Raw genomic sequence first — 26973 nt, 5'->3', positions numbered from 1 at the left:
TTTATATTCTATTTCTGTCAAAATAACAGCAAATAAATAACCACCAAGGGGGAAAGGAAGAAACAACTCCTTTGGTAGTGAGATTACAAAAGCAGATACTTGTTTTAAAAATATATATGCAGATTTGTAAACAGGAACGACTCAAAATGCATAACATTTTTACAAATATTGTTCCCGAAAATTATATATGCCCAAGAGCTATTTTTCTGGAAATCATCATATTAAAAAAGAAAAGGGGATAAGTGTGCCCACAATTTTTACCAGGGGGTCAAAATGTTATCAATATTCTTCCAAAGATAAAAAAAATATGCAATAATAAGCATGAATAATAGCTTCTAAATACTACTGAGTTATTATTTTACTATTACAAAAGTATTGTTTATAAACCTTATCCATACTTTTGATTGTATGTGTGGGAGTGATGTAGTTTCTAGAAACTGCATCATGTCTCTGCTATCAATCTGAAGATTGGTGATCTCACTCTCATTTATTACACTCTTATTGTAATAAATTGCTCAATTTGATTAGAATCATAAAAATCATTTTATCTCTATAACGTCTGGCACCAAATTACAATCTTCAAATACTGCTTCAATTATAATATATGAAAAATGGTTCAAAATGTTGATATTATCAATTTATATCAATTTGTCCATTTTGCATATAAAAAAAAACTTGAAATCTTAGAAATTTACAATATTTCTTGAATCAACTTTCTCAACCTCATTTTTTTGGACATTCCCTATTTCTATATGTAATTGACATATTAGTTATGATATATCATACCGTTCTTTCAGGGCAAAGGTCTGTAAACTTTATCCTGAATGTTTTTCACATTCAGAGATTGTGTGAAGTAAGAAGCATAGAATTTTAGGCCATTTTTTTAATATAGTGGCCTCAGAATTTTGTTTGGCACCTTCTAGAACAGGGGGGTCAAACTGCCGGCCTGCAGGCCGGATGCATCATGATGAAACCGCGCCCACCCCATTGCCGGCAATGGGGGAAAAGCTCCAATACGTCGCACGATGTCACGTGACGTCGCAAGTTTGACATGCCTGTTCTAGAAGGCCATTAAGACTGAATTGTTTTGAGAGACCTTTAAGGGGCTGTTGTTTATTTGGTAGCTGGTTTATTGTGGGTAGTCTTTATTCCTATGTTCTACTTATCATTGATTTTGTGTAATTCTCTCTCTCCATGTGTGTATATATATAAACACACACACAAGAGACTTTATACTGTATCTACATCATAAATTGGGTACTTTGTCAGATTCCCTTGTTAATATTGTTCTATCTGTTTACACAGGACAAAAATGTACTTGTCTTCATTTGATTTAGTACCACTGCAAATAAGTAGGAAAAAGGAAAGCACAGTCAATATTCCAAAATACATTTTTAAATTCTGCATTACATGAGAGAGAATATATTTTCATATTTTTGTTTTGCAAATCATTTGCATATATGCAGTAACATTTCTTGAAACAGAGTCTGGCAAATTATTTGTAGAAGTTGAATGAAAATGTATGCAAAGACAGAATTTTAAAATATTATCAGCAAATAACCCATAGTTAAATTCAATACTATACTTCTCAAATAATTATTTTTTAAAAATATAATATGCAAATACATGTAAAAATGATGAGTGTTCACACATAACATGGAAATGTTTGTAAATCCTTTAAAATATCTTATCGTTAATGACACCATACAAGTAACATCTATGATATGAGGGGAAAAGATCCATGATCTTAAAAGGAAAAAAAAGAGAATATCATTGTCCTAGGCACAGTAGAAATATAGTCCATTAAAATGCCTCCTGTTGAAAAGAATTTTAAATTTGAAAGACCTAATTGTTCCTAAAATATAAAAATATAAATATATGAAAACTGACTAATTATTTTAAAATTCATCCTTTTTTTCTTTTCTTATTGCAGACTTACTCTGGACTGCATGTGAAAGAACAACTTTCCATGTTTCTGAAGTGACTTCTTTTACATCTACTTGGTAATGATGAATTGGGACACCTCCATGAGAATCTGGTTTATTAAAAGATACTTTAGCAAAAGTCTGTGATATATCTACAATTTTCACTCCATGTGGACTGGATGGTACATCTGGAGAAAAAAAATAAAGAACATATAATAACATAGCAAAATTAGGCAATGTAAGGAACAATAAAGAATAAGTTATTTTATTACATGGGGAAAACATTAACAGTATTAAATAAGCAAAACTGATCAGTACGCTGAAGGGTTGAAAATGGGGTCTGCAGGAAATTTAGCCTTTTTTGAGACTAAAACCCTTTGGATATAAGTTTAATGCAAAACTATATGCTAAGATTTAGATATCGAAGTTCAACTTTGTGTTACCAATAAATAAATAAAATCCATACAATTATTTTTTATTAATGCAAACTCTTCTTTACATTTTATTTAACTTTTCCTAGATAAGTTGCATTCATTCATTTTGGTCCTTAAATTACATTTAAGAAAGTCAAGAATTTTACACTTATAACAGATTTACAGGAACAAAATGACAATAAATCACTAAAACTATTTTTAATTTGGTATTTTTGATTGAAGAAAATCAAAGTATAGTAAATTCATTTTTACTGTTATAGAATGTTTTAGGATTTTTGGAAATTGTGGAAGATAAAACTGACAAAACCACAAAAATGTTCCAAAACTTCTCTGAACTCAAAAGGAGGTTCCAAACTTGAATTAATATGCTAAAGAATTCCATTGGGTAGATAGTAATTGATTCAAAGAGATCAAAGAAATATGGAGGAGTATACAGAAATACTATACAGTAGATATCAATATCCAAGAAATCTCAGAAGATATTCCCTACTTATAACAATCTCTAGTGTTAGAAGATAAATCAGTACCTAAGTGATTGCTAATTCTGAAGAATAATTAGTAAACCTCTAATAAAATAATGCCAATAAATCTGGGGAATGACACATTAACCAACATATATAGTAGGAGGAGATCAAGTGTACTGCCAATACCAAATAAAAGAGAGTGTGCAAATTATTATTATTAAAATAATGATACATTGTTATTTTTATTTTATAGAACTGTTATTAAAATAACACAACCTAGAAACAATACAATTATTAAAAATAAAGAACTATTCTAAATCAGAGTGAGGGCTCAATTAAGGTATGTCTGGGAGATAACCAATAATCTTCTGAAGACTCTGGAAGAACCACTCACTGCTTCATTGTTTTACTGACTGATAACTTATTATCTTCTTCACATCTAACATGCTATTTCAACTCACTGGTTCTGGTCTTCATTCACAATGCAGTATATGTCCATTCTAATGTCTGTGTGACAACTCTTCAGTATTTGAAGAGGCAAGCATATATTACCTACAGCATCTTTTCCTACATAGGAAAAGACTTCATCACTTTATTTATTTATTTATTTAATTAGATTTCTATACCGCCCTATTCCCAAAGGACTCAGGGCGGTTTATAGGGCAGCATAAAATACAATATAAAAGATAATATAAAATTAAAATAAATTAAGTTAATTAAGCCCAACAATTAAAACAATATTTAAAAAGCTAAAAAACCCCTATCCTTCTTTTAATTTTCTCCAAAATATATAGCTATGCTAACTATATTGTGGCAGAATAGTAAAAATAAATCTATGGCAAAATACAGTAGACAAATTACTTGCCATGATCTGAACTCTATGATTTATATTTCAAGATAGCATTTTTCTTTTAGCAGTTACAACACATTGCAGGTTCATCTTTAATTTGTGGTAAACAGTTCCCTTTGACATGTACTACTACTAAGCACATTATCTCATATTCTATGACTTTGCCATATATTGTTACCACATTGATAGAGCTATATCATATACCTTCTATTTTTTCTCTTAAATTCAACTTCATTTATTAAACCTATTCTCAAAGAAGATAGAGAAGTCAGTCTGTTATCTAAAATATTAGTCACCTCCCAGTGATGGGATTCAGCCAGTTCGCACCACTTTGGCAGAACCAGTAGCTATTTTTTTGTTGCTCAAGCCCAGAATGAACTTCCAGAAGTGGCATCCACACAGAGAACTGGTTGTTCACAGTGAGACATCCCCTGGGCAACAGTGTTGTTACTGGCAAATACTTTCAATCCAAAAGCACCGTTAGTTAGCTTTGTAGGTATTTTTGACACAAATACAGACAGAACAAATATTAAAAGATAATGTAATCACTTTTTTCATATTTGAATCAGGTTGACTTATTCAACTAAGCCCCTGGTGAGTTTTAGGTCCCTGGTAGCAGATCTCCTTGTTTTTTTCTTCTGTCTTCTCAAAAATAAATTTGTCCAATAAGAATAAGAATTTGTTGGAGCCTTGTCTCTTAACAAAGGTCAAGATAATCCATGTTCTCCAGTGTAACAATTATATACCTCTTTGAAAACTGGTAATCTGCAGCAGAAAGGCTTTATTCATATTTTCAAAATGTCCGGATTCTCTGTAATGAACTCTGTTAATTCACTTTTGTTTCTCTGAATCCTTTTACAACTTTAAACAAGTTTTTAGTCCATCAGTTCTGAAATTTCTGAGCAAAGTGGAGTATGTGGATAGGTAGGTGCATATGTGCATAATTTAGATATTCTGAGCCTGTTTGTTGGGTTAATTCCTTTTCAGTATACTAGTACTGTGCTCTGCCAATCATCATCCCTAAAGTTTCAGTGATGCTTCCACATCAAATTTGTCTTTCTGAATTAAGATAATTCATTATTATTTTGTTTATTTCCCATATTCTGCATATCTATATAAAAATCTGATGTTCTTTAATATCACCTATTGGCCCTCTTGTTGTAGCAACATCATGACCTCCTATTTCTTACTTTGTGTTCTGCTTTGTTCTATAATGACTTTGGTTGCCCATTTAGCTCTTTTGTTCCAGTTTAATTTCTTCCTGATAAGACTGGAAAGGTGTCTGCCAAATACCTTCCTGTTTTTTTTTAAAGACATATCCATCTCTTCTCAGGATTTCTTTGTGAAACTAAGACTATTGTGGTAGAATTCAATCTCTTGTTGGTCACGCCATCTGAATAGCCAGTTATTGATTCAAAGTTATCTCTTTTTGTGCCATCTCCCTTAATTGGGACTGTTCCCGTCTCCTTCATCTTTTGCCCTATGTCTCATGGTCTCCATATACTTTTTCCATTTCATTGTCCATGGTATTCTTCCTCACATGGATCAAGAAGAAAACATATGGTTGTTTGTTGCTTTGGTTAGTCTTGGTAACCTCCTGTCACATCCTTAGATAGGCACCTGGAAGACAATACACCTCCTGCAATGTCGTATCAGTGTATTCACAACCATTTTGATTTCCCTCAGCAAGGAATCACCCACCACCACAACATGCTCTTCTTTATCATTGGTTTCTTCAGTCCATGGGGGCTTTCATTCAATTCATTCATATTTCAGATATGACCGTGTGAAAGCATTTGCTCTTTGAAATAAGAATAGGAATTATCATAGGGTAAATTTTCCAATATTTACATTAAACTGAGGAGCTGAATGCTAACACATGAGGCTGACACCCACATCTATCTTTGTGACAAATATGACTCCCTTAAATACCTGTGTGATTTCATAATAGGCATTTGAAGAAAAATAAATTAAAATTATATTTTAAAAAGGTGAATTAAAAATGGAGGGCATTAAGGGGTATGCTATCATGGATTTTGTTTTTACCAACAAATAAAAGTTTGAATATAATAAAATAAAAATGCATAGTTAAACTTCTTGATTTCAAAAAAGTTTACTTAAAAACTCAAAAACATGGATATTTGAATGGCTGGTTTCAATAAACTAATAGAAATATGAGGAATTTATTTATTCTTAAAGGAAAGATATTACAGTTGGCCGGGCCTTCTTGTAAGAGAAGTTAAGTATAAAGTATTCTGCAACCATACTAGTGAGGAAAAAGACATCCAAAAATACACTCTTAGTGGATATACAGAATAGATTCATGAAGGAGTTGAGATTAAAGACATTGCTTATTGGAATGGGAGGATAATCTAATTATCAAGATTGTTGACAAATCTTCAGCTCAGAAATGTAGAAATTAAGTCAGAAAGGTGTAAAAATGAGCTAAGAAGAGCAAGAGAAGCAAAGTCCAGCAAGATTTTCTTCAAATATACTAATAGCAAGAAGAAAACAAATGGGTTAGTGATAGCCAGGGCTTTTTTTCTCATAGAACGCTCAGAACGGAGTTCCAGCACCTTTTTTGGATGGAACCTTGTAGAGTAGGCAAGGCGGGTTGTATGACGTGTGTGAGTTCTTTTTCTTTTACAAAAAAAACACTGGTGATACCATTGCTTACTTCAAATGAAAACATCTTAACAGAGTACCAAGAGAAAGCAGAAAAATTCAACTCCTTTTTTTTTGCTTTGCTTTTGTCTTAACAGCCAGAAGAAGGTGATATGATAGATCAGATGGTGAACAAATGGAACAGGGGAAAGTGCAAGTCAGTAAAAATGTGATAAGAAAAATTTTAGATAATTGGAATGTGTTCAAAACATTAGGTCCTGATGAAATATACATTGAAATAATGAAATGGCTGAATACCATTTCAGTCTGTCAACTAACCTTAAAAAGATTGTTGGAAAATTAGGAGATACCAGGAAATTGGAAAACAACAAATGTGATTCCCTTCTTCAAGAAAGGGAAAAAAGTCTTAGTATGGAGCTTAATATAAATATATGGAAAGTTTTTAAGACGTTTCTAGACAGCCACATCTTGAAGTTGATTTAACTGATTTCTCAGTTGCACTAATGATGTTCCACTATTCTTTAATTCTCTGGTGGTTTTTATTACTAGATATCATAATGCCAGAGAGATGATAAATCTGCCTTTTCTTAATGAGATTACATTCCTCCAAAGAAGGAAGTACTCAGTTGGGAAGTGCTTATAAACTCAAATCTTTCTTTGATTATCCAGACTGAATCAATAGACAAGAGTGCCTTCTATTAATTTTAGCGGATATAATAACTGTATTCCTTTCTGGAATAAATTAACTTAAAACCTTGTACACATGTTGGTAACCTCTAAGATTGCCCAAGGCAATGTAGTCCACATGAACCTGCCTTTTTGAGGAGTTCATGAACTTCAGCTGGGACAAAAAAAGTAGGTCTTGGATAAAATTTAAGGTGACTATATACATATACATATACATTATTAAAGCACTTCACTAGCTGTTAAACTGTTTCCAAGCAAACGACATGTGATGATTATTGCTTTAAATTTGCATGGTCCAGGTATTTCAGAAAATGCCTCTTTCTAACTGCCATGCTTACTAAGATCATCTAAGTCAGGGGTGTCAAACTGCCAGCCTACGGGCTGGATGTGTCATCAGGAAACCATACCCACCCCATTGCTGGCAACGGAGAAAAAACTCCGATATGTCGTGTGACGTCATGTGACATCGCAAGTTTGACATGTCTGATCTAAGTGATTCAACTACAATTGGTATAGGTTTGTCTGATGGTGACATGGAAACAAGCTTCCTTTGTAAAAACCTAGTTTTTTTAAAAAAGTATTTAAAGTTTTAAATTTAATTTATTCCCCAAGGAGCTAAAAGGCCTAAGTTTTATTACCTTTTAAAAAAATTCTATAACTGCATAGTTCTGAATTATTAGTTGTTGTTGTTTTAATATTTTACTAATTTCTTTTGAATTGTTTTAAAGTCTGGATTTAAATTTGTTTTTATCATAAATGTAAAGCAGGTAACAGTGTTCTGCAGCATATTAAGATATGTAAATATATAAAAGTTGGTTTTATAGATCATGGATTATATTTTCTTTACTTGAAGGACACAGAAAACAGAGAGCTGAGACAGGAAATGAAAGGAGAGGAGAGAAGTGAGTACTTCTCTTGTAGATAGCTATAATCTCCAAAATATGGAAGGTCGGACTTAGTTTGATATTTGGTCTTGTTGAGAAACTTTTAAAATCATATTTTACATTCCTTTTATTAATTCTAGTACACTAAAATAGATGCTATTTCTTAAAGAATAGAAATGATTATTTTTTTTTATCTTCCAAGATATTTTTATATAAATAAATGACTTACCAGCCAAGGCAAGGATATATTCTTGAAATCTTTTCCCTATTCTATTTGTGGCTGTACAATTGTAATGTCCAAAGTCAATTTCTGATGTGGGAGCAATCTTTGTAGAAAGGAGAGAGGGAAAGAAATAAAAAGAGAGGGAGAGAGAGAGAGAGAGAGAGAGAGAGAGAGAGAGAGAGAGAGAGAGAGAGAGAGAGAGAGAGAGAGAGAGAAGCATGAATCAGTCTGTATGTAAAATTGACAGATCTGAATCACTATACATATAATCTCTAAATATAATCCATAATATTTTTTTTCATGTGACCAGCAGCACTGTAAATAATAGGGGGTTCATAATTAACCATTGTAATCCTCACTAGAATTGTTTGAATTGACTAGAGATGGGGGCCATAAATGTGATACAAAGCTTTAATCATGCATTTCCCATCTTCCTTTTTTTTTCCAATGTAGGCACTTTCATAGAAGAAGAAGAAGGAAAAAAAAGGGGGGGAGGTTTGTATGAAGCCCTGTACTGATTTCCTGAAAACTGAAATTAACATGGAATACTATTCTTTAATCTTTTTTTCTTTCTAGAATAAAATATTTGATAAAGAAGTAAACAGTTTCACATTATCTCAAATAAATGATAACTGGTAAAATATATGCCTGCTTTTTAGTAAATAATATTAATATATTTAGGGTGATGGGGAGGACAGTATCTTGAACAAAAAAAGTACTAAGTGGTGGGATTCAGCCACTTTGCACCACTTTGGCAGAACTGGTAGCTAATTTTTTGTTGCCCAGGCCCAGAATGGACTTCCAGAAGCAGCATCCACACAGAGAACCGGTTGTTCACATATTTGAATCCCACCACTGGTTATCACTGAAAGCTTACCTCTAATATCAATTTGTTTTCACTACCATGAGTCTTTAAATGAGTTGTATTTTCTATAGGTAAAACCAATTTTCCTCTTCTCCACTGAATGGATGCTGCTGGATTAGACAGAACATCACAACTTATGTTGATAGGATTTCCTTCCCAAGAATAATAAATTGTTTGATTTGACACAAAGATTGGAGCATCTGCAACACATATTTACAAAAGCATATTATTGCTTTGCCTTAATTAAAATTACATTGATCAGTTTAATAAATATGTCAATTATTTAGATTTATCAAAACATTGTTTTAGAAACTTATGCACATCCTAATAATATATGAAATATAACCAAACATTTCAATTATAATTGTTACTTTTATAATATAACAAAATTAATTAATTTCAGATGGACAAAATCCTATCTATAATGATGTAAACTATTCAGATCAGAAATACTTTAACTGTGAAAACCATTAAAATGTAGAGCAATTAAAGTATTTAATTATGCACTTTCCAGAAGAAAAACTTTTCTGGGAATAATTATTAATACATAAGAGCATCTATTTGCCTCAAACACACCAAAACCATGAAAAAGCAGGACGGTTTATTTTTATTTTTTTCAAGCATATATTTTCTATACCATATTTGTCTGTTATTTTATTAAATTCTCAGAGGTTATGTAAGTATTTTGTTTATCTTCTCTGTGGTCAATGACTGCTATTTTTATAGCATTTCTGATGCTGATTTTTTCTAGTTTCAGATATAGACAGACAGACAGACAGACAGATAGATAGATAAATAGATAACCTTTATTGTCATTTTTTAGTGTGGGCATAATGGCACACATTAAAAATGAAATTTAGTTGCTTGCTCACAAAGTGTACACATACATAATGTTGTGTAGTGAGTTCTTTGGAGGCAGTAAGTGAGATGAGAGGTTGCAAAAAGGAACATTGCTTTATTGAGGCAAACAGGAACAGAACTGAAACACAGGCTTCTGCGCAGCTACTTATATGGTTGGCCACTAGGCAGCAGCCAATAGGTTTAAAGGAACCCATTCCCGCCCCAAATCATCCAATGATCTTGGAGACAGCAAGTCTGGCTAGTCAGTGACCATTACACAGACACACCAATTGAGCAATCTTAAGCAGCATTCAGACACGTGAAACAGTTCAAGTAAAATCCCAATACATTACACCCTTCCCCCCTAAAATGTACATACATTATTTAAGAATATAATCTTGTAAATATTGCAGTGGTTTATGTGACCTTTCAGAATGCCTGGGGGATCCAGGCAACTTCCAGTCTACCAGCTTGCCCACCGGGCTGGTAGACCTGGGTTCTTAGGTTCACATGAGTTGGATTGACTCAAGTCCCTTTGGCTGGCCATTCCTGGTCGGCCCAAGCCAAAGTTCAATGAGGTAGCTGTGTCAGCGAAGCTGTTGCCGTGTTCAGGTTGACTTTCTCTATCAGGAGACCCATGTTGCACTCATGGACTTTGTCCATCTATGACCACCTCCCCATTGTACTGACTGCTTGAGTCCTCAGAGCGTGTGAACTGCCCTGTTTGGCTGCCGGTTTTCAGCCCTAATTGCGGACCTGCCATGAGGTCCTCATTTAGTGCCCGTTCTGCAAAATGCTTACACAGATGATCAATATGGTGGTGAGCAACTTGCTCCCCATCCATAGCCACCTTGTAAGAAAGAGGTCCCAAAATTTTGACAATTTTACCCGGCACCCACAAGTTCCCATACCCATAGTTCCAGGCCCACACCCCATCACCCACTTGTAACCCCCTTGGAGCCTTTGGGTATGTGGTGTCTGCTGCAACCTGGTCAGGATGTAACTGATCCAGTTTTGTGATTAGCCTTCTCCCCCAGCGAAGCTCTGCTGGGCTCTTGCCTGTTGCTGTGCAAGGCATAGAGTGCTGGCAAAGCAAAAAATCAGCCAGCCTATGGTGCCAATCCCCGGTCACAATACGCTTAAGTGACTCCTTTGTCATGCTCACCATACGTTCGGCCTGCCCATTAGTCAAGGGGTGAAAGGGAGCCGATGTTGCATGCCTTATGAGGTTAGTCCAAGAAGGCCTGAAATTCTGCCACTGTGAACTGGGCCCCGTTGACTGAGACTATGACGTCTGGCAGCCCATGTGTGGCAAAAAGCATTCTAAGCACCTGGATGGTGCTAGCAGTAGTCATAGTAGATATAGGAATTACTTCCAACCATTTAAAGTAGCTGTTGACCACTATCAAAAACAGCTGTGTCTGAAAGGGCCCAGTGAAGTCAATGTGAATCCTTGACCACGGTGTATGAGTCTCCTCCCATCAGTGGACAGGGTTACTTGAATGTCCAGTGCATCAAACCAATCAAGCCCTATGAAGCTCGTTCTCTGGCCCTCCACCACAATCACATCTAGGGCCCCTGAAAACCCCTTGAATTTGACAGCCAAGGTGGCCTCACCCTTGATGGCTACTCGGGAATTCTGGAAGTCAGTTAGAATGATGTTAGATGGCCTAAGCTTGGCTCATCTCATGCTGTGGTTGCACATAATAATAATAATAAACCTTTATTGTCAAAGTACAACATGTGTACATTGAGATTAGCTGAGCCTCCCCCGTGCTCCCTCCCCCGAACACACAGTGACAACAAACCCTCCATCCTACCACACCATGTGAACCAACTACACCACACACCGGCCTCCCAAGTCAATTCTGCATAAGTTCACAGAGATTATATCCCATTCAAAAGCCTAACAGCCCACGGATAAAAGCTGTTTTTCAGCCTGTTGGTACGGCTGGCTATACTCCTATATCTCCTACCCGATGGTAGGAGAGTAAAGAGATACCGTCCAGGGTGTGAGTCATCCCTGAAAATTTTCCTCACTCTTTCAAGGCAACGAGCCCTGGCGATGTCATCCAGTGATGTCAGGGGACAGCCCACAATGTCTTGTGCTATGCTCACTACCCTCTGTAATACTTTCCTGTCCATGGCTGTCAGACCAGCATACCAAACCACAATACCATAAGAGAGGACACTCTCTATAGTAGACTGGTAAAAGAGGGTCATTAGCCGTTGTTCTACCCTGTTCTTCCACAAGACCCTAAGAAAGTGAAGCCTCTGTTGGGCCTTTCTAGCCATCTGGGTTGTGTTAACTTTCCAGGTCAGATCTTCACAGAGGTAGACTCCCAGAAATTTAAAGGAGGAAACTCTCTCCACACAGTCCTCCCCGATGTAAAGTGGGGCAGGTTCCTCCTTTTTTCTCCGGAAGTCTAACACCATCTCTTTCATCTTGCCGATGTTTAGGTGCAAGTTGTTGTTACTACACCATATGGATAGTTTTTGTACCTCCGCCCTGTATGCTGTCTCATCCCCACCTGTAATAAGACCCACCACAGTTGTATCATCTACAAACTTGATTATCGCAGTGGATGGGTCAGATGATACACAAGGTCTGCAGGGAAATAATGGATACAGCTGAACCAGTGTCCAGTTCCATCCTGCACAGCTACTTATATGGTTGGCCACTAGGTGGCGGCCAATAGGTCTAAAGGAACCCATTCCTGCCCCAAATCATCCAATGATCTTCTTGGAGACTGCAAGTCTGGCTAGTCAGTGACGGTTACACAGACACATCAATTGAGCAACCTTAAGTAACATTCAAACAGAAACGTGAAACAATTCAAGTAAAATCCCAATACATTACACCTAACATACATTTAAACATACTATATACAACATATGTATAGACTTATACCTTTACATATAAGTAACATATAAATATTAATCACTGTCCATCTTGAATACATAATGGAAGGAGAAAGCTTAAGAGTTCACAAGGTTAATATTGTGTGGGACAAAACTGTGACTGAATTTGGATATTCTGCTTTGGATACAATGAAGCCTCCCCCAGAAGGTAACAAAGAAAACAGGTCATGAAGAAGATGTGTGGTGTCCCAGACAATCTTGTGGACCCTGCTCAAGCAACACTTATATGTCCTGGATGGAAGGGAGGGAACTGCCAATAATCTTTTCAGCCATCCTCACCACTCTCTGCACTGTCTGAAGCAGGAAATATACTTAGAATATACATATAAGTAAATATAAGTACATGTATATTCACTTTCCACAAAAGTATATAACTACACACACACACACACACACACACACACACACACGTGTGTGTGTGTGTGTGTGTATACTTATATACTTAGAAATTTTGTGAATTATGGAACTGTTGATGATAAAAAAATGAAATGAAAAATAAAATAAACAGAAGAATAAAGACAAAAGCAACCTAGAAAGAACATACACAAAGATGGAATACAGATCGTGATTAAATTTCACTATCTAGTATGAGTTGAACTCATCCTAGAACCAAACTTTTTCAGTGCAAAATAGGGAGCCAACTATAATTACAATGTGTTTACAGTCAAGTCCCCCCCAAAAAAATGATAATGCTAAGTTTGCATTTGTTTATGTATTTTTAATGGCTGTTTGTAGGTTGGAAAAGCAATATAGAAACATTTTGAAATAATTATAACCCAGGCGAGTGTAGGGATTTGGGGATTTAAATTGAACAGAATAGACTCTCTCATACCTGTTATATCCAACTGTGAGCAAGACCTTTTAGATGACTTGCTAGGGGGATAGTGAAGTAAACAATACAGCAAAAAAGCATTAATAATATTTCTACTGACTTTTCTCTATATACTTTTTTCCTCTATTCTACCTTCTAAAATTTGAAAAGAAAATGAAAGTACAAAACTATGTATTAACACCTGAAGTTGATCTTAATCCTGATGTAAGATATCTAAATATGCTTGAATCCAATAAATAAAATAAAAGTCTTTGATTCAAATGTAGTATATTGAAGCACCAACTTTAGCAACAAATTGAATTAGAATTTTGGCATATAAGACACTATTATGACGGTTAAATTGCAGTGTTGTCATGGCTTCTAATATGACAAGTAATTCAAAATGAGTAGAAAATAAGCAAGGTCAAAGCAGAAATAAACAGAATCATAGTTATAACAATCATATATCATACTATTTATTTCTAGGCCACAGACTGAAAAATAGGGGGAGGAAGGGAGGCAATAATGGTATCCTCACTCTCAATCAGAAGATGAAAACCGTATTTTGAACTAGCTATACTTTCAAACTAAACTATTCTCAATTCAGAGCATGAATGACTAAAATTAAACCATTCTGCCCAGGAAAATTAACAGCTAATAACTGTGAATATGATCATTTAGGTGGCTAAACCCAATCTAGAACACACTGAATATATATTCTTCTCATTTTGTTTGAATTCATTTCAGTTCATTACTGATCCCAGTCATCAAGTTAAAAAGACTCTTATTTCAGTTTAATAAAATATGAAGGACAAAGGGAGAGTAAAGCTATGTGGTCTAGTGATTAAGGCACTAGGGTAGAAAACTGGAGACCATGAGTTCAAGTCCCACCTTGGCCATGAAAGCCAGCATTCCATCTCAGTCCAATCCACCTCACAAGGTTGTTGTTGTGGGGAAAATAGGAGGAAGATATGTTGAATGGGTTCACTGCCTTGAGTTGTTTGTAAATATAACAAAGTTGGGGTGCAAATAAATAAACAAGACTTTAAATGCTAGTCTACAGATACCAAACTTAGCATCATTTACTGAGCAGAATCATGTACCTGTCTCCAGCACTATGTTCTGGATTTGGTATCTTTCAAGGGAACAAAACCATAGAGAACAATCTATGGTTATGTAAAATAGCGTAAGAAGAAAATATACAGTAATACAAGAAGAAGAAAAAATACCTTCAAAGGAAGATGAACTGAAATTTAAAATGACACACTTTCCACCCACCCAAAATGCAATGCAATATGCAATGATGCATATTCAAATTTACCAATATACTTTCTAAAATACAGAGGTCCAGGATGAGTACACTTGGAATGATCTGACCAGCATTGAATAGAAAGGAGCAGCAGTTATTTTTTATTGATTATGATACTATATTTCTGTCAACACAACAATGATTGCATTTGCTTTTTTCCCCTTTAGATTATGTTTCAATTATAATCTATGAAGACACTCAGATATTTTTCGTTTTACTGCTGCCATAAGGTTTCCCCCATCACTTAATTTTTGAAATTATTTGAGTGGTTTCTCCCACTTATTATACCTTATCAAAACTGTCTTTTCCTACTCACCACCCTCTGTCTCAGTGTCAGTTATAAATATGATAGCCATATTTTCTATGTCAGTTTAACCAAGAACCAAGTCAGTTAAAATATGTTGAACAGCAGTGGATATCTAACAAAACCTTGGTGTGCAACCAAGCACATCACTCATGTTTAATGCAGAACCATTGATGCCATATTTGTTTAGCATAACTCTTCAACTAGCTGTATATCTATATATTAGTAGAGTCATCATTTTGGCATTTTTCCCCACTACATTTTACTGAAGTTGTCACCAAGTGCTTGTTGAATATTGTGCATACTTCATTCCCATTGTTAACTAGTGACTCTATCAAAAAGCATCATATTTGCTTGACATAATTTATTCCTGATGAATTAATTCATGCTGGATTCTGCAAAACAACACATGAAACAACACTTGAAAGAGGCGGTGGTGAGACCTCTCCTCAAGAGGCCTGCCTTGGACCCGGCTGTTTTGAATAACTTTCGTCCGGTCTCCAACCTTCGCTTTCTTGCGAAGGTTGTTGAGAGTGTGGTGGCGCATCAGCTCCCTCTGGTCCTGGATGAAGCGGATTATCTAGACCCGTACCAATCGGGCTTCAGGCCCGGGTACAGCACGGAGACGGCATTGGTCGCGCTGGTGAATGATCTCTGGAGGGCCCGGGACAGGGGATATTCCTCTGTTCTAGTCCTATTAGACCTCTCAGCGGCTTTCGATACCATCGACCATGGTATCCTGCTGCGGCGTCTCAGGGGATTGGGAGTGGGAGGCACGGTTCTTCAGTGGTTCTCCTCCTATCTCCTGGGATGCTCGCAGTCGGTGTTGGCAGGGGGGCAGAGGTCGACCGCGAGGCCTCTCGCTTGTGGAGTTCCTCAGGGGTCGGTCCTCTCGCCTCTCCTGTTCAACATCTACATGAAACCACTGGGTGAGATCATTCGTGGTTTTGGAGTTGGGTATCATCAGTATGCTGATGATACCCAACTTTTCATTTCGACCCCAAACCACCCCAGTGATGCCCTCGACGTGATGTCCCAGTGCCTGGAGGCGGTCCGGGTCTGGATGGGGAGGAACAGGCTTCGACTCAACCCTGACAAGACTGAGTGGCTGTGCGTACCGACATCTCGGGATATTCAGGATATCCCACCCCTCATTATGGGGGGTGAGTCATTATCTCCTGTAGATAGGGCTCGCAACTTGGGAGTCCTCCTAGATTCACAACTCTCCTTAGAAGACCATATTGTAGCTGTGACTAGGGGGGCCTTCGCCCAGGTTCGCCTGGTGCGCCAGTTGCGGCCCTATCTAGACCGGGATGCCTTGCGTACGGTCACTCATGCGCTCGTGACCTCTCGTCTTGATTACTGCAACGCTCTCTATATGGGGCTACCCTTGAAGACCACTCGGAGGCTCCAACTGGTACAGAATGCAGCCGCGAGAGTTGTACTGGGAGTCTCCCGATACTCCCATGTCACACCTTTACTCCGCGAGCTGCATTGGTTACCAGTTGTCTTCCGGGTGAGGTTCAAGGTGTTGGTAATGATCTACAAAGCCCTTCATGGCATGGGTCCAGAATACCTTGGGGAGCACCTGCAGCCGGCGTCAACTTCCCTCCGCCCAGTACGCTCCCACAGAGAGGGCCTCCTCAGGGTGCCACCGGTCAAAGAATGCCGACTGGTGGCCCCCAGGGGGAGAGCGTTCTCTGTGGGTGCACCGGATTTATGGAACCATCTTCCGGTTGAGCTCCGGATGGCGCCCGATCTCCGCTCCTTCCGGCGCGATCTTAAAACTTATCTCTTTAAACAAGCTGGCCTGGCCTGATGGGACGGGGTGGGATTTTTATAAATGACTTTAATTTTAAATTTGTATTAATTTATGGGCATTGTTTAATCATGTTTTAATAATTTTAATTTTTGTATCTAGTTTTTATGTATTGCCCTGTTCACCGCCCTGAGTCCCTAGGGAGAAGGGCGGTATACAAATTAAATTAATAAATAAATAAATAAACATACTTTTCTAATGTTCTGAAATTGCAACCCAGTTTGATACTATATTTTGTCTAATATTAAATCAATTCACCAATCTGTAATTACTTAGACCCAATTTCCCCATTTTTGCAAACAAGAATATTTGCCCTCTAGCATTGGGTGCATTATTATTGACAAAAAGTGTCTGAGTGTTCTAAATAGCTCTCCCATTTTTTCCAGTACTGTTTCACACTATTGTTTGTCTCCTTTGCTAGATTCAGTTTAAAGCCTGCAGATCAGGTTTTCAAGACGCCTTCCAAAACTATTATATAGTTCTTGTAAGATGTTGCCAGCCTTTTGCCAAGAGTTCAGTATTTTACTAGGATTATTTTATTATTTGTATGTATGATAAAATTTTTGTATTTATCTAAATATAATGTTTATAGTAGAATTGTGCAAATAATTTAAATGAAGAATTTCACAAAGTGTGTTAGCATTCTCAAATGTTAAAGTATCCTAATGGTTTGGAATGCTTCTACAACTTCATTGAAGGATTGCCCTTGAAGTGAAGGACAAAAGAGCTTTCAAAACAGCATGACTTTAATTCATGACGGAGTGCTTCACTTAAACAATAAGATTGGTGAAGCATACTTTTTTTAAATGCTCCCCTTAATTGGACAACTTTGTCAACTAGAATATATTACTGCCCCTGATATATGAGTTGCATGAAACTTTTTATGTCTTTCTTTGTTTTTCCTCTTGAAGAACTTTTTTGGTGAGTATTGGGTTGAAAGTCTTAATTTAATGTAACTTGCTTATGTCATTCTCAGTACTTTCAAAGGTTTTGAGTTTGTTTTTTTTAAAAAAAATTGCAGCCATATCATGTAATAGCTTCCATTAATAAAGTAGGCCACCAACCTTTAGAAAGATACATAGCTAGAGGTCCTTCATAATGATTGAGAAACTTCCTAAAATCAATTTTCTAACATACAGTATATTAATACGAAGACACTTTCAAACAGAATTACAAGAAGTGAATTAATTTCCCATTACCTTTTCCCTTTCATTCAAGACTTTGGTGCTGCTATAATGACCTGAACTTGTCTTGAAACACAAAGCCTAATTTAAAATTAAGTAGAAGAGCCAGCTTCTCCTGGCTCTTCTGTCTGCTTTAAATATAGAATTAAAAAAGTAGATTATGTGTATGTATGAAAATGTGTATATGTGTTTGTAATATCCAACTTTTGCCTTATATGTGTGCATGTTACATTTGAATTCACAAGTCTACTTTTGGCTTTTGGAATCCTAAGATGTACGAAGAGTGCATATATCACTACAACAATAGGACATAAGAATTACAAGCTGAAAACCAACAGGTACAGAACTCATGTTATAAAGAACTTTATTCACTTCATTAGACTCGTCAGATCTCAGGTAATATTGTTAGAATTTGCCCCAATTATCTTAACAGGCATAGAAATGTATAATTCAAATCTACAAATAGATTTAAATAAATAAATAAATAAATAAATAAATAAATAAATAAATAAATAAATAAATAAATAAATAAATAAATAAATAAATAAATAAGAAAGAAAGAAAGAAAGAAAGAAAGAAAGAAAGAAAGAAAGAAAGAAAGAAAATCAGCAAAATATGTAGCAAATGCTAGTCATTTACATTTGCATTTAAATCTTCCTGCTCAACATTTTCCAACAGGAAGCAGTTTTTCTTTATCTGTTATTCATGATGAGTAATGGCTGATAAATACAATTTTTATCATTACAGTGCAATCTGAAAAAGGAACTCTTATGTTCTGTCATATACATGCTTGGTTTTTCAGGCTGATATTCTAGGTTATGCAGCTTTTTCTCCAAAGAATATGCCAGAATCAGTGATTGGAAAGATTTATTTGGGAAGAAGTCATGTACAGTTCCCTCACTCCCACTGACTTCCAAACAACAATGAGCTCTAGAAACTCAATTTTGTTGGACAGGAATATGATAAATGTAAGAGCAATGATCCTAACTTATCGCTGCTGGGAAATATCATACCAAATAATGTGTTAAGAAGTCTACGTTCCTTTACAAAGAAATATACAAACAAAGAAAAGGGATAGAAAAATTACAATTCATACAAACTGTGGTTATTTATGTCTGAATATACAGTGTTACAGTAGGGTATATAAGAGTATATGTGTGCATGTGTGAATTTAATAGTTAAGGGGGGAAAGTATGTCAGAGCCTTGGTGGAGCAGTGGGCTTATGCCTCCTTAAGTAACACCAGCTGCCTGCAATTAGTGCAAGTTAGAGTCCCACCAGGCTCAAGGTTGACTCAGCCTTCCATCCCTCCGAGGTTGGTAAAATGAGGACCCAGATTGTTGGGGGCAATAAGATGACTTTGTGATAATGCCGCTTGGGGGGGGCAAAAGCCCTAATAAGCAGGCATATACATAGAATGAAGGCTATTGCTAAGCACATTGATTTGTGCTTTAAATTGTAAGCCACCCTGAGTCTTCGGAGAAGGGTGGGATATAAATGGGATTTATATACACATGACCACGGAGACGTCCTCGGACAAGCGCTGGCTCTTCGGCTATGAAACGGAGATGAGCACCGGCCCCTAGAGTCGGAAACGACTAGCACGCATGTGCGGGGGAACCTTTACCTTTACCTTTATATATATATATATATATATATATATATATATATAGATAGATAGATAGATAGATAGATAGATAGATAGATAGATAGATAGATATAGATATAGATATAGATATAGATATAGATATAGATATAGATATAGATATAGATATAGATATATAGATATAGATAGATATAGATATAGATATAGATATAGATATAGATATAGATATATAGATATATAGATATATAGATATATAGATATATAGATATATAGATATATACATATATACATATATACATACATATACATACATATACATATATACATATATACATATACATATATACATATATACATATATACATATATACATATTATGATATATATATATATATATATATATATATATATATATATATATATATATATATATATATTATGATATATATATACAGTATGTTTAAAGTAAATATATTTTATGTAACCCTCTCCAATGCTGTACCATCAACACTTTAGTATGTACCTTTATTTGCTAATTAATAAGGAGATTGATTTGAATTCAGGGATACACACCAAATAGCCCACCAGCTGTGCACTGTTTTTCTCCCATCTTTGCCTGATATATACAATGGTACTGAATTTTAGCAGCAAAAAGGATATATTTTAGTGGCACAACTTTTTTTAAAAAAATAGAGAACTTCCATTCTTACTCCAATAATGCTTGCTCATTTGTTTTAAGCACAAAAACTTATTGAAACAAAATTTATCATGGCACTTTTGCTTTTAGTAACTGGTCACAGAACTGTTTAAATGTAAGTCCATAAATACAGATAGTCCTCAACTTACAACAGTTTGTTTAGTGACCAAAGTTACAACTGCATTGAAACATGTGACTTATGACCTTTTTTCACATTTACGACTATTTTGGCATTCCTGTGGTCATGTGATCAAAATTCAGATGCATTTTGCAGTGTCTTGAGGTTATGTGATCACCTTTTGTGACCTTCTGACAAAGTCAATGGGGAAGTCAGATTCACTTAACAACCATGTTACTAATTTAACAATTGCAGTGATTCACTTAATAACTGTGGCAGGAAAGATCATAAAATGGGACAAAATTCACTTAACAAATATCTCACTAAAGAACAGACATTTTGGGTTCAGTTGTGGTCATATGTCAAGGACTACTTGTACAACACAAACTGTAAAGTCCTTTCTTACTAGTATATTTAGAAGGAACAAACAAATCTAACTTACATTCAATATCAAGGTACATGCTCTTTTGATGCCCTCCAATTCTACTTGCAGCTTCACAGTCATATCTCCCCCAGTCTGTCAGTTTCACATCTCTAATGTGTAGTGATGATCTTCCATGTTGTCCTCTGACTTCTATTCGACCATCTGGACTCTATTTGTAGAAAAAAAATGTTAAGATTAACAATTGTAGAATTGCTACATATGACTTCACAATACCTATTGTATAAATTCTTTGTAATACACACCTAATGCATAAAATAAGTATTAGTAAAAAGAAATCCTGTAGATACAAAAAAAAAGGAATTGCCCATAGGACTTAAATTTCCCTAAAGTATTCAATCTTTTATCAACCTGAATATATGTACAATATGCCATTTGTTACATATTATGCTTATGACAATTTTGGTGGAATTGATTTTTACATGTCACACTTGAATATATTTATGCCATGTATCACAAATTCATATGGCCATCTACCAATATGCCCTACATGAAGCAATGAGAACAATTAATTATTTAAATATACTTTTATTACATGAATTAAAAATAATATTTTATTAAAGAACACTTTTCTGATTATATATCATAGAATAATTGATATTTTTAAAAAGTTTGGTAAATTACAAGGCATTCACAATGTAATTGGTATATCTCGATACAGAGTCAGTACTGGACATTGTTAACAGAAATTGTTCTGTACATCTGAATGTAGCCACTATATGGTTAGAAATCCACTACTACAAGAACTATTGTTTATATATCATTCCTTGGCATATTAAGGATAAATCTTTAACAAATTACAATTATAGAATTGATTGGCCCAACAGCAAGTAACCTAGTTATTAATATATTATATCATTAAAAGCATAATCATTAAAATGATTTTTAAAAAACAAAAAACAAAATGGATGTTTATCAGCTTTGTAGACCATGCAAGTGATTTAGTCAAGTCAATTCCATTACAGGCAGCCCTAACTTAATAACTTCAATTGGGATAGGCAACTCCATTGCTAAGCAAAATAGTCATTAAGTGAGAATTTATATAATCATGATAGACTTACAACCTCAGTTCCGCTGTGGACAATAAGTGAAACATCATGTGATCCCAACATGGCACAATCAAGTTCCAAAATCTATTGTTTATTTAGGTTTGAAATGAAACAAAACCCAGATAGAGTAAACACTGTAAGGTTATTATTAATTGCCCTTTCTCTCCCCTTACGTTAGAAACTGCAGTGGAAACTGCAGTGGTCTACCCACTTCCCTATCATCCTAGCATCTTCTCTTGCTTCCCTGCCTTTCATTAGTGGCCAATGGTTTGTGTGTGTGTGTGTGTGTGTGTGTGTGTGTTTTGCTAACCTTTAAACTATTTCTTTCCAGAACAAAATACCCCATTCTATTCTATGCACAGATTAAGTACCCTGTAAGATTCAGGCACAGACCAACTGAAACCTGGTAGTCAATGCACAAAACAGTTTGTGCACATAAAATTCTGAATATCCCTAGGTAGAAAAAGACAAATATATAAATCTTTGATAGGTTGTCTACATAATAATAGTTAAATCTATTTTATAAGCACTGTAATTACAGTATAGAATCACTTCTACAATTCATTATCTGCCATCAGGTCAATGCCAACTCTTAGTAACTTACAATATTTCCAGAAAACCACTTTACATATTTATAGCTCAAAGTTTCAGCAAACACACTTTATTATCATCTATGGCATATTAATACATTGTAGGCAATTATTATTTTGGTTTCTCTACACATTTTCTTCCCCTTCATGGATTACTGCCTTGTCGTGGCGAAGGGGCTTGCGTAATTCAATGAAGCTATGAGCTATGCCGTGCAGGGCCACCCAAGACGGACAGGTCATAGCAGAGAGTTCTGACAAAACGTGATCCACTGGAGAAGGAAATGGCAACCCACTCCAGTATCTTTGCCATGAAAACCCTATGGACAGTACCAAAAGGCAAAACGATATGACGCTGGAAGATGAGCCCCTCAGGTCGGAAGGCGTCCAATATGCTACTGGGGAAGAGCAGAGGGCTAGTACTAGTAGCGCCAGAAAGAATGAAGCGACTGGGCCAAAGCCGAAAGGACGCTCAGCTGTGGATATGTCTGGTGGTGAAAGGAAAGTCCGATGCTGTAAAGATTTTTTCTCCATAGGAACCTGGAATGTAAGATCCATGAATCAAGGCAAGCTGGACGTGGTCAAACAAGAGATGACAAGACTGAACATCGACATCTTAGGTATCAGTGAACTAAAATGGACAGGAATGGGTGAATTTAATTCAGGTGACCATCAGGTATACTACTGTGGGCAAGAATCCCTCAGAAGAAATGGAGTAGCCTTCATAGTCAATAAAAGAGTAGGAAAAGCAATACTGGGATACAATCCTCAAAATGACAGAATGATCTCAGTTCGAATCCAAGGCAAACCATTCAATATCACAGTAGTCCAAGTCTATGCTCCAACCACCGGTGCTGAAGAGGATGAAATTGACCGGTTCTATGAAGCCCTACAGCACCTTATAGAACTAACACCAAAAAATGATGTCCTTATCATCATGGGGGATTGGAATGCTAAAGTAGGAAGCCAAAAGATAACCGGAATAACAGGCAAGTTTGGCCTTGGAGTACAAAATGAAGCAGGGCACAGGCTGATAGAATTTTGTCAAGAGAATACGATGGTCATAGCAAACACTCTTTTCCAACAACCCAAGAGACGGCTCTACACATGGACATCACCAGACGGTCAACACAGAAATCAGATTGACTATGTGCTCTGCAGCCAAAGATGGAGAAGCTCTATACAGTCAGTAAAAACAAGACCAGGAGCTGACTGTGGCTCAGACCATGAGCTTCTCGTTGCAAAGTTTAGGCTTAAACTGAAGAAAGTAGGGAAAAGCACCAGGCCAATCAGGTATGAATTAAATCATATCCCCATTGAATATACAGTAGAGGTGACAAATAGATTTAAGGAATTAGATCTGATAGACAGGATGCCTGAAGAACTATGGATAGAGGTTCGCAACATTGTACAAGAGGTAGCAACCAAAACCATCCCAAAGAAAAAGAAATGCAAGAAAGCAAAATGGCTGTCTGAGGAAGCTTTGCAAATAGCTGAGGAAAGGAGGGAAGCAAAAGGCAAGAGAGAAAAAGAAAGATACGCCCAATTGAATGCAGAATTCCAGAGAATAGCTAGAAGAGATAAGAATGCCTTCTTAAATGAACAGTGCAAAGAAATAGAAGAAAACAATAGAATAGGGAGGACCAGAGATCTTTTCAAGAAAATTGGGGAGATGAAGGGAACGTTCAATGCAAAAATGGGCATGATAAAGGACCAAAATGGCAGGGACCTAACAGAGGCAGAAGAGATTAAGAAGAGATGGCAAAATTACACAGAAGAACTATACAAGAATGAGCTTAATGTCCCTGATAATCACAATGAGGTCACTGACCTCGAGCCAGACATCCTAGAATGTGAAGTGAAGTGGGCCTTAGAAAAGCTGAGCAACAACAAAGCTAGTGGAGGTGACAGTATTCCAGCTGAGCTATTCAAAATCTTAAAAGACGATGCAGTAAAAGTGCTACACTCAATTTGCCAGCAAATTTGGAAAACTCAACAGTGGCCACAGGATTGGAAAAGATCAGTTTACATTCCAATTCCAAAGCAAGGCAGTGCCAAAGAATGTTCAAACTATTGCACCATTGCACTCATTTCTCATGCTAGTAAAGTTATGCTTAAAATCCTACAAGCTAGACTCCAGCAGTATGTGGATAGAGAACTACCAGAAGTACAGGCAGGATTTCGAAGAGGCAGAGGAACTAGAGATCAAATAGCCAACATACGCTGGATCATGGAGAAAGCTAGAGAGTTCCAGAAAAACATCTACTTCTGCTTCATTGACTATGCTAAAGCCTTTGATTGTGTGGATCATAACAAACTCTGGCAAGTTCTTAAAGAGATGGGAGTACCAGAACATCTTATTTGTCTCTTGAGAAACCTATATGCGGGCCAAGAAGCAACAGTGAGAACTGGACACGGAACCACTGATTGGTTCAAAATTGGGAAAGGAGTCCGGCAAGGCTGTATACTGTCGCCTTGCCTATTTAACTTATATGCAGAGCACATCATGAGAAAGGCAGGGCTAGATGAATCAAAAGTTGGAATTAAGATTGCTGGAAGAAATATCAACAACCTAAGATATGCAGATGATACCACTCTAATGGCAGAAAGTGAAGAGGAACTGAAGAGTCTCTTGTTGCGAGTGAAGAAGGAGAGTGCAAAAGTTGGGTTGAAACTAAACATTAAGAAAACCAAGATCATGGCATCCGGCCCTCTCAATTCCTGGCAAATAGATGGGGAAGAAATGGAGGTAGTGACAGATTTTATTTTCCTGGGCTCCAAGATCACTGCAGATGGGGACTGTAGTCAAGAAATTAAAAGACGCTTGCTCCTCGGGAGGAAAGCCATGGCAAATCTAGACAGCACACTAAAAAGCAGAGACATCACCCTGTCAACAAAAGTGCGTATAGTCAAGGCTATGGTCTTCCCAGTTGCAATGTATGGCAGTGAAAGTTGGACCATAAGAAAGGCTGAGCGCAAAAGAATTGAGGCCTTTGAACTCTGGTGCTGGAGAAGACTCCTGCGAGTCCCTTGGACTGCAAGGCGATCAAACCGGTCAGTCCTAGAGGAGATCAACCCTGACTGCTCTTTAGAAGGCCAGATCCTGAAGCTAAAACTCAAATACTTTGGCCACCTAATGAGGAGGAAGGACTCACTGGAGAAGAGCCTAATGCTGGGAAAGATTGAGGGCAATAGAAGAAGGGGACGACAGAGAATGAGGTGGCTGGATGGAGTCACTGAAGCAGTAGGCGTGAGCTTAAATGGACTCCAGAAGATGGTAGAGGACAGGAAAGCCTGGAGGAACATTGTCCATAGGGTCGCGATGGGTCGGACACGACTTCGCAACTAACAACAACAACAACACATTTTCTTAAAAATACAATACATGTAATATTAATTGTCAAGTAAGTTTAGATTCCAATCTTTAAGCATGGAAATTGGTGGCACTCTTTTACTGCAATGAATCAAATTTGTAAGAAAAAATCAATAAATTTCTACATAAGTGTATTCAAATTAAAAAATATTTGCAACCAAAAATCCCACTGCCCAATCCCTTATATTAATGGGCCTCTTTGCAAAAGAGCCTTGCTATTTGGCTTCTTCCATAGGAAGTTGCAATTATGGAATTTATTCATTTTATTAAAACATCTCATTCTGGAAGTATCCTTCCCTTTTATCATTGCACATTTATCTTTTCTATAATGTCTATAATAATATCTATAAATAAATTTCCAAAATTGTTCTGTTTTTATACTTCCTATATTTCCCAAAAATATTAATGCATTATAAGAAAACATTATCTAGACAAAGTTATTTGTGCTCTCACAATAGTATTAGTGGGCCATCAAAGCATACAAATATATGGATTGCCTACCATTAATCAACAGCAAAGACATACAGAAAATTCTTTCTTGATCTCTAGTGGTTTTCTGGATTTTACCACTTAGATTTAGTATGGGTGGCAGAGAGAGATTGATAAATAACAAATAATATGTACATTTCCAAGAACAGAAAAGATAGACTCTAACTTCTTTCAGTGTTTTAGTCAAAATTTGTGACCCCAATAAGAAAAGTCACTTCCTTCCAGTATGGTAATTTTAGTTTTTTTTTTTTTTATTTCAGTAATAACTTCAATTGAAAATACATTTTTACACTTTTTCACTTCTAGTCTATTGAAATATGCATAATTTTGTAACTCAGTCAAAGTGATGAATGTCCTTCCGCTATCATATATAGTTGTTCAGTAGGCAGATTTTTCATTTTGACTGCAACATAAGAATAGCTCAAAAAGTAATTCCTTTTCCTACTGCTTCGATATAATATTCTCTG

General features: G+C 36.2%; 1 protein-coding gene across 1 annotated transcript in view; it reads right to left on the bottom strand.

Moving 5' to 3' along the window:
- The window catches only part of NCAM2 (neural cell adhesion molecule 2), a gene marked incomplete at its 3' end in the record, with an annotated part of 176441 nt that overhangs the window by 41103 nt on the left and 108365 nt on the right, over positions 1-26973 (bottom strand). Inside the window, 4 exon segments of the mRNA XM_081327226.1 lie at positions 1940-2113; positions 8099-8195; positions 8970-9157; positions 21009-21159. Of these exon segments, the coding sequence (XP_081183352.1) occupies positions 1940-2113; positions 8099-8195; positions 8970-9157; positions 21009-21159 (610 nt within the window).

Source organism: Vipera berus (genome assembly GCF_964194415.1).
Source record: "Vipera berus genome assembly, chromosome: 4".
Lineage (NCBI taxonomy): Eukaryota > Metazoa > Chordata > Lepidosauria > Squamata > Viperidae > Vipera > Vipera berus.
This window is presented reverse-complemented; position numbering and strand designations above follow the sequence as displayed.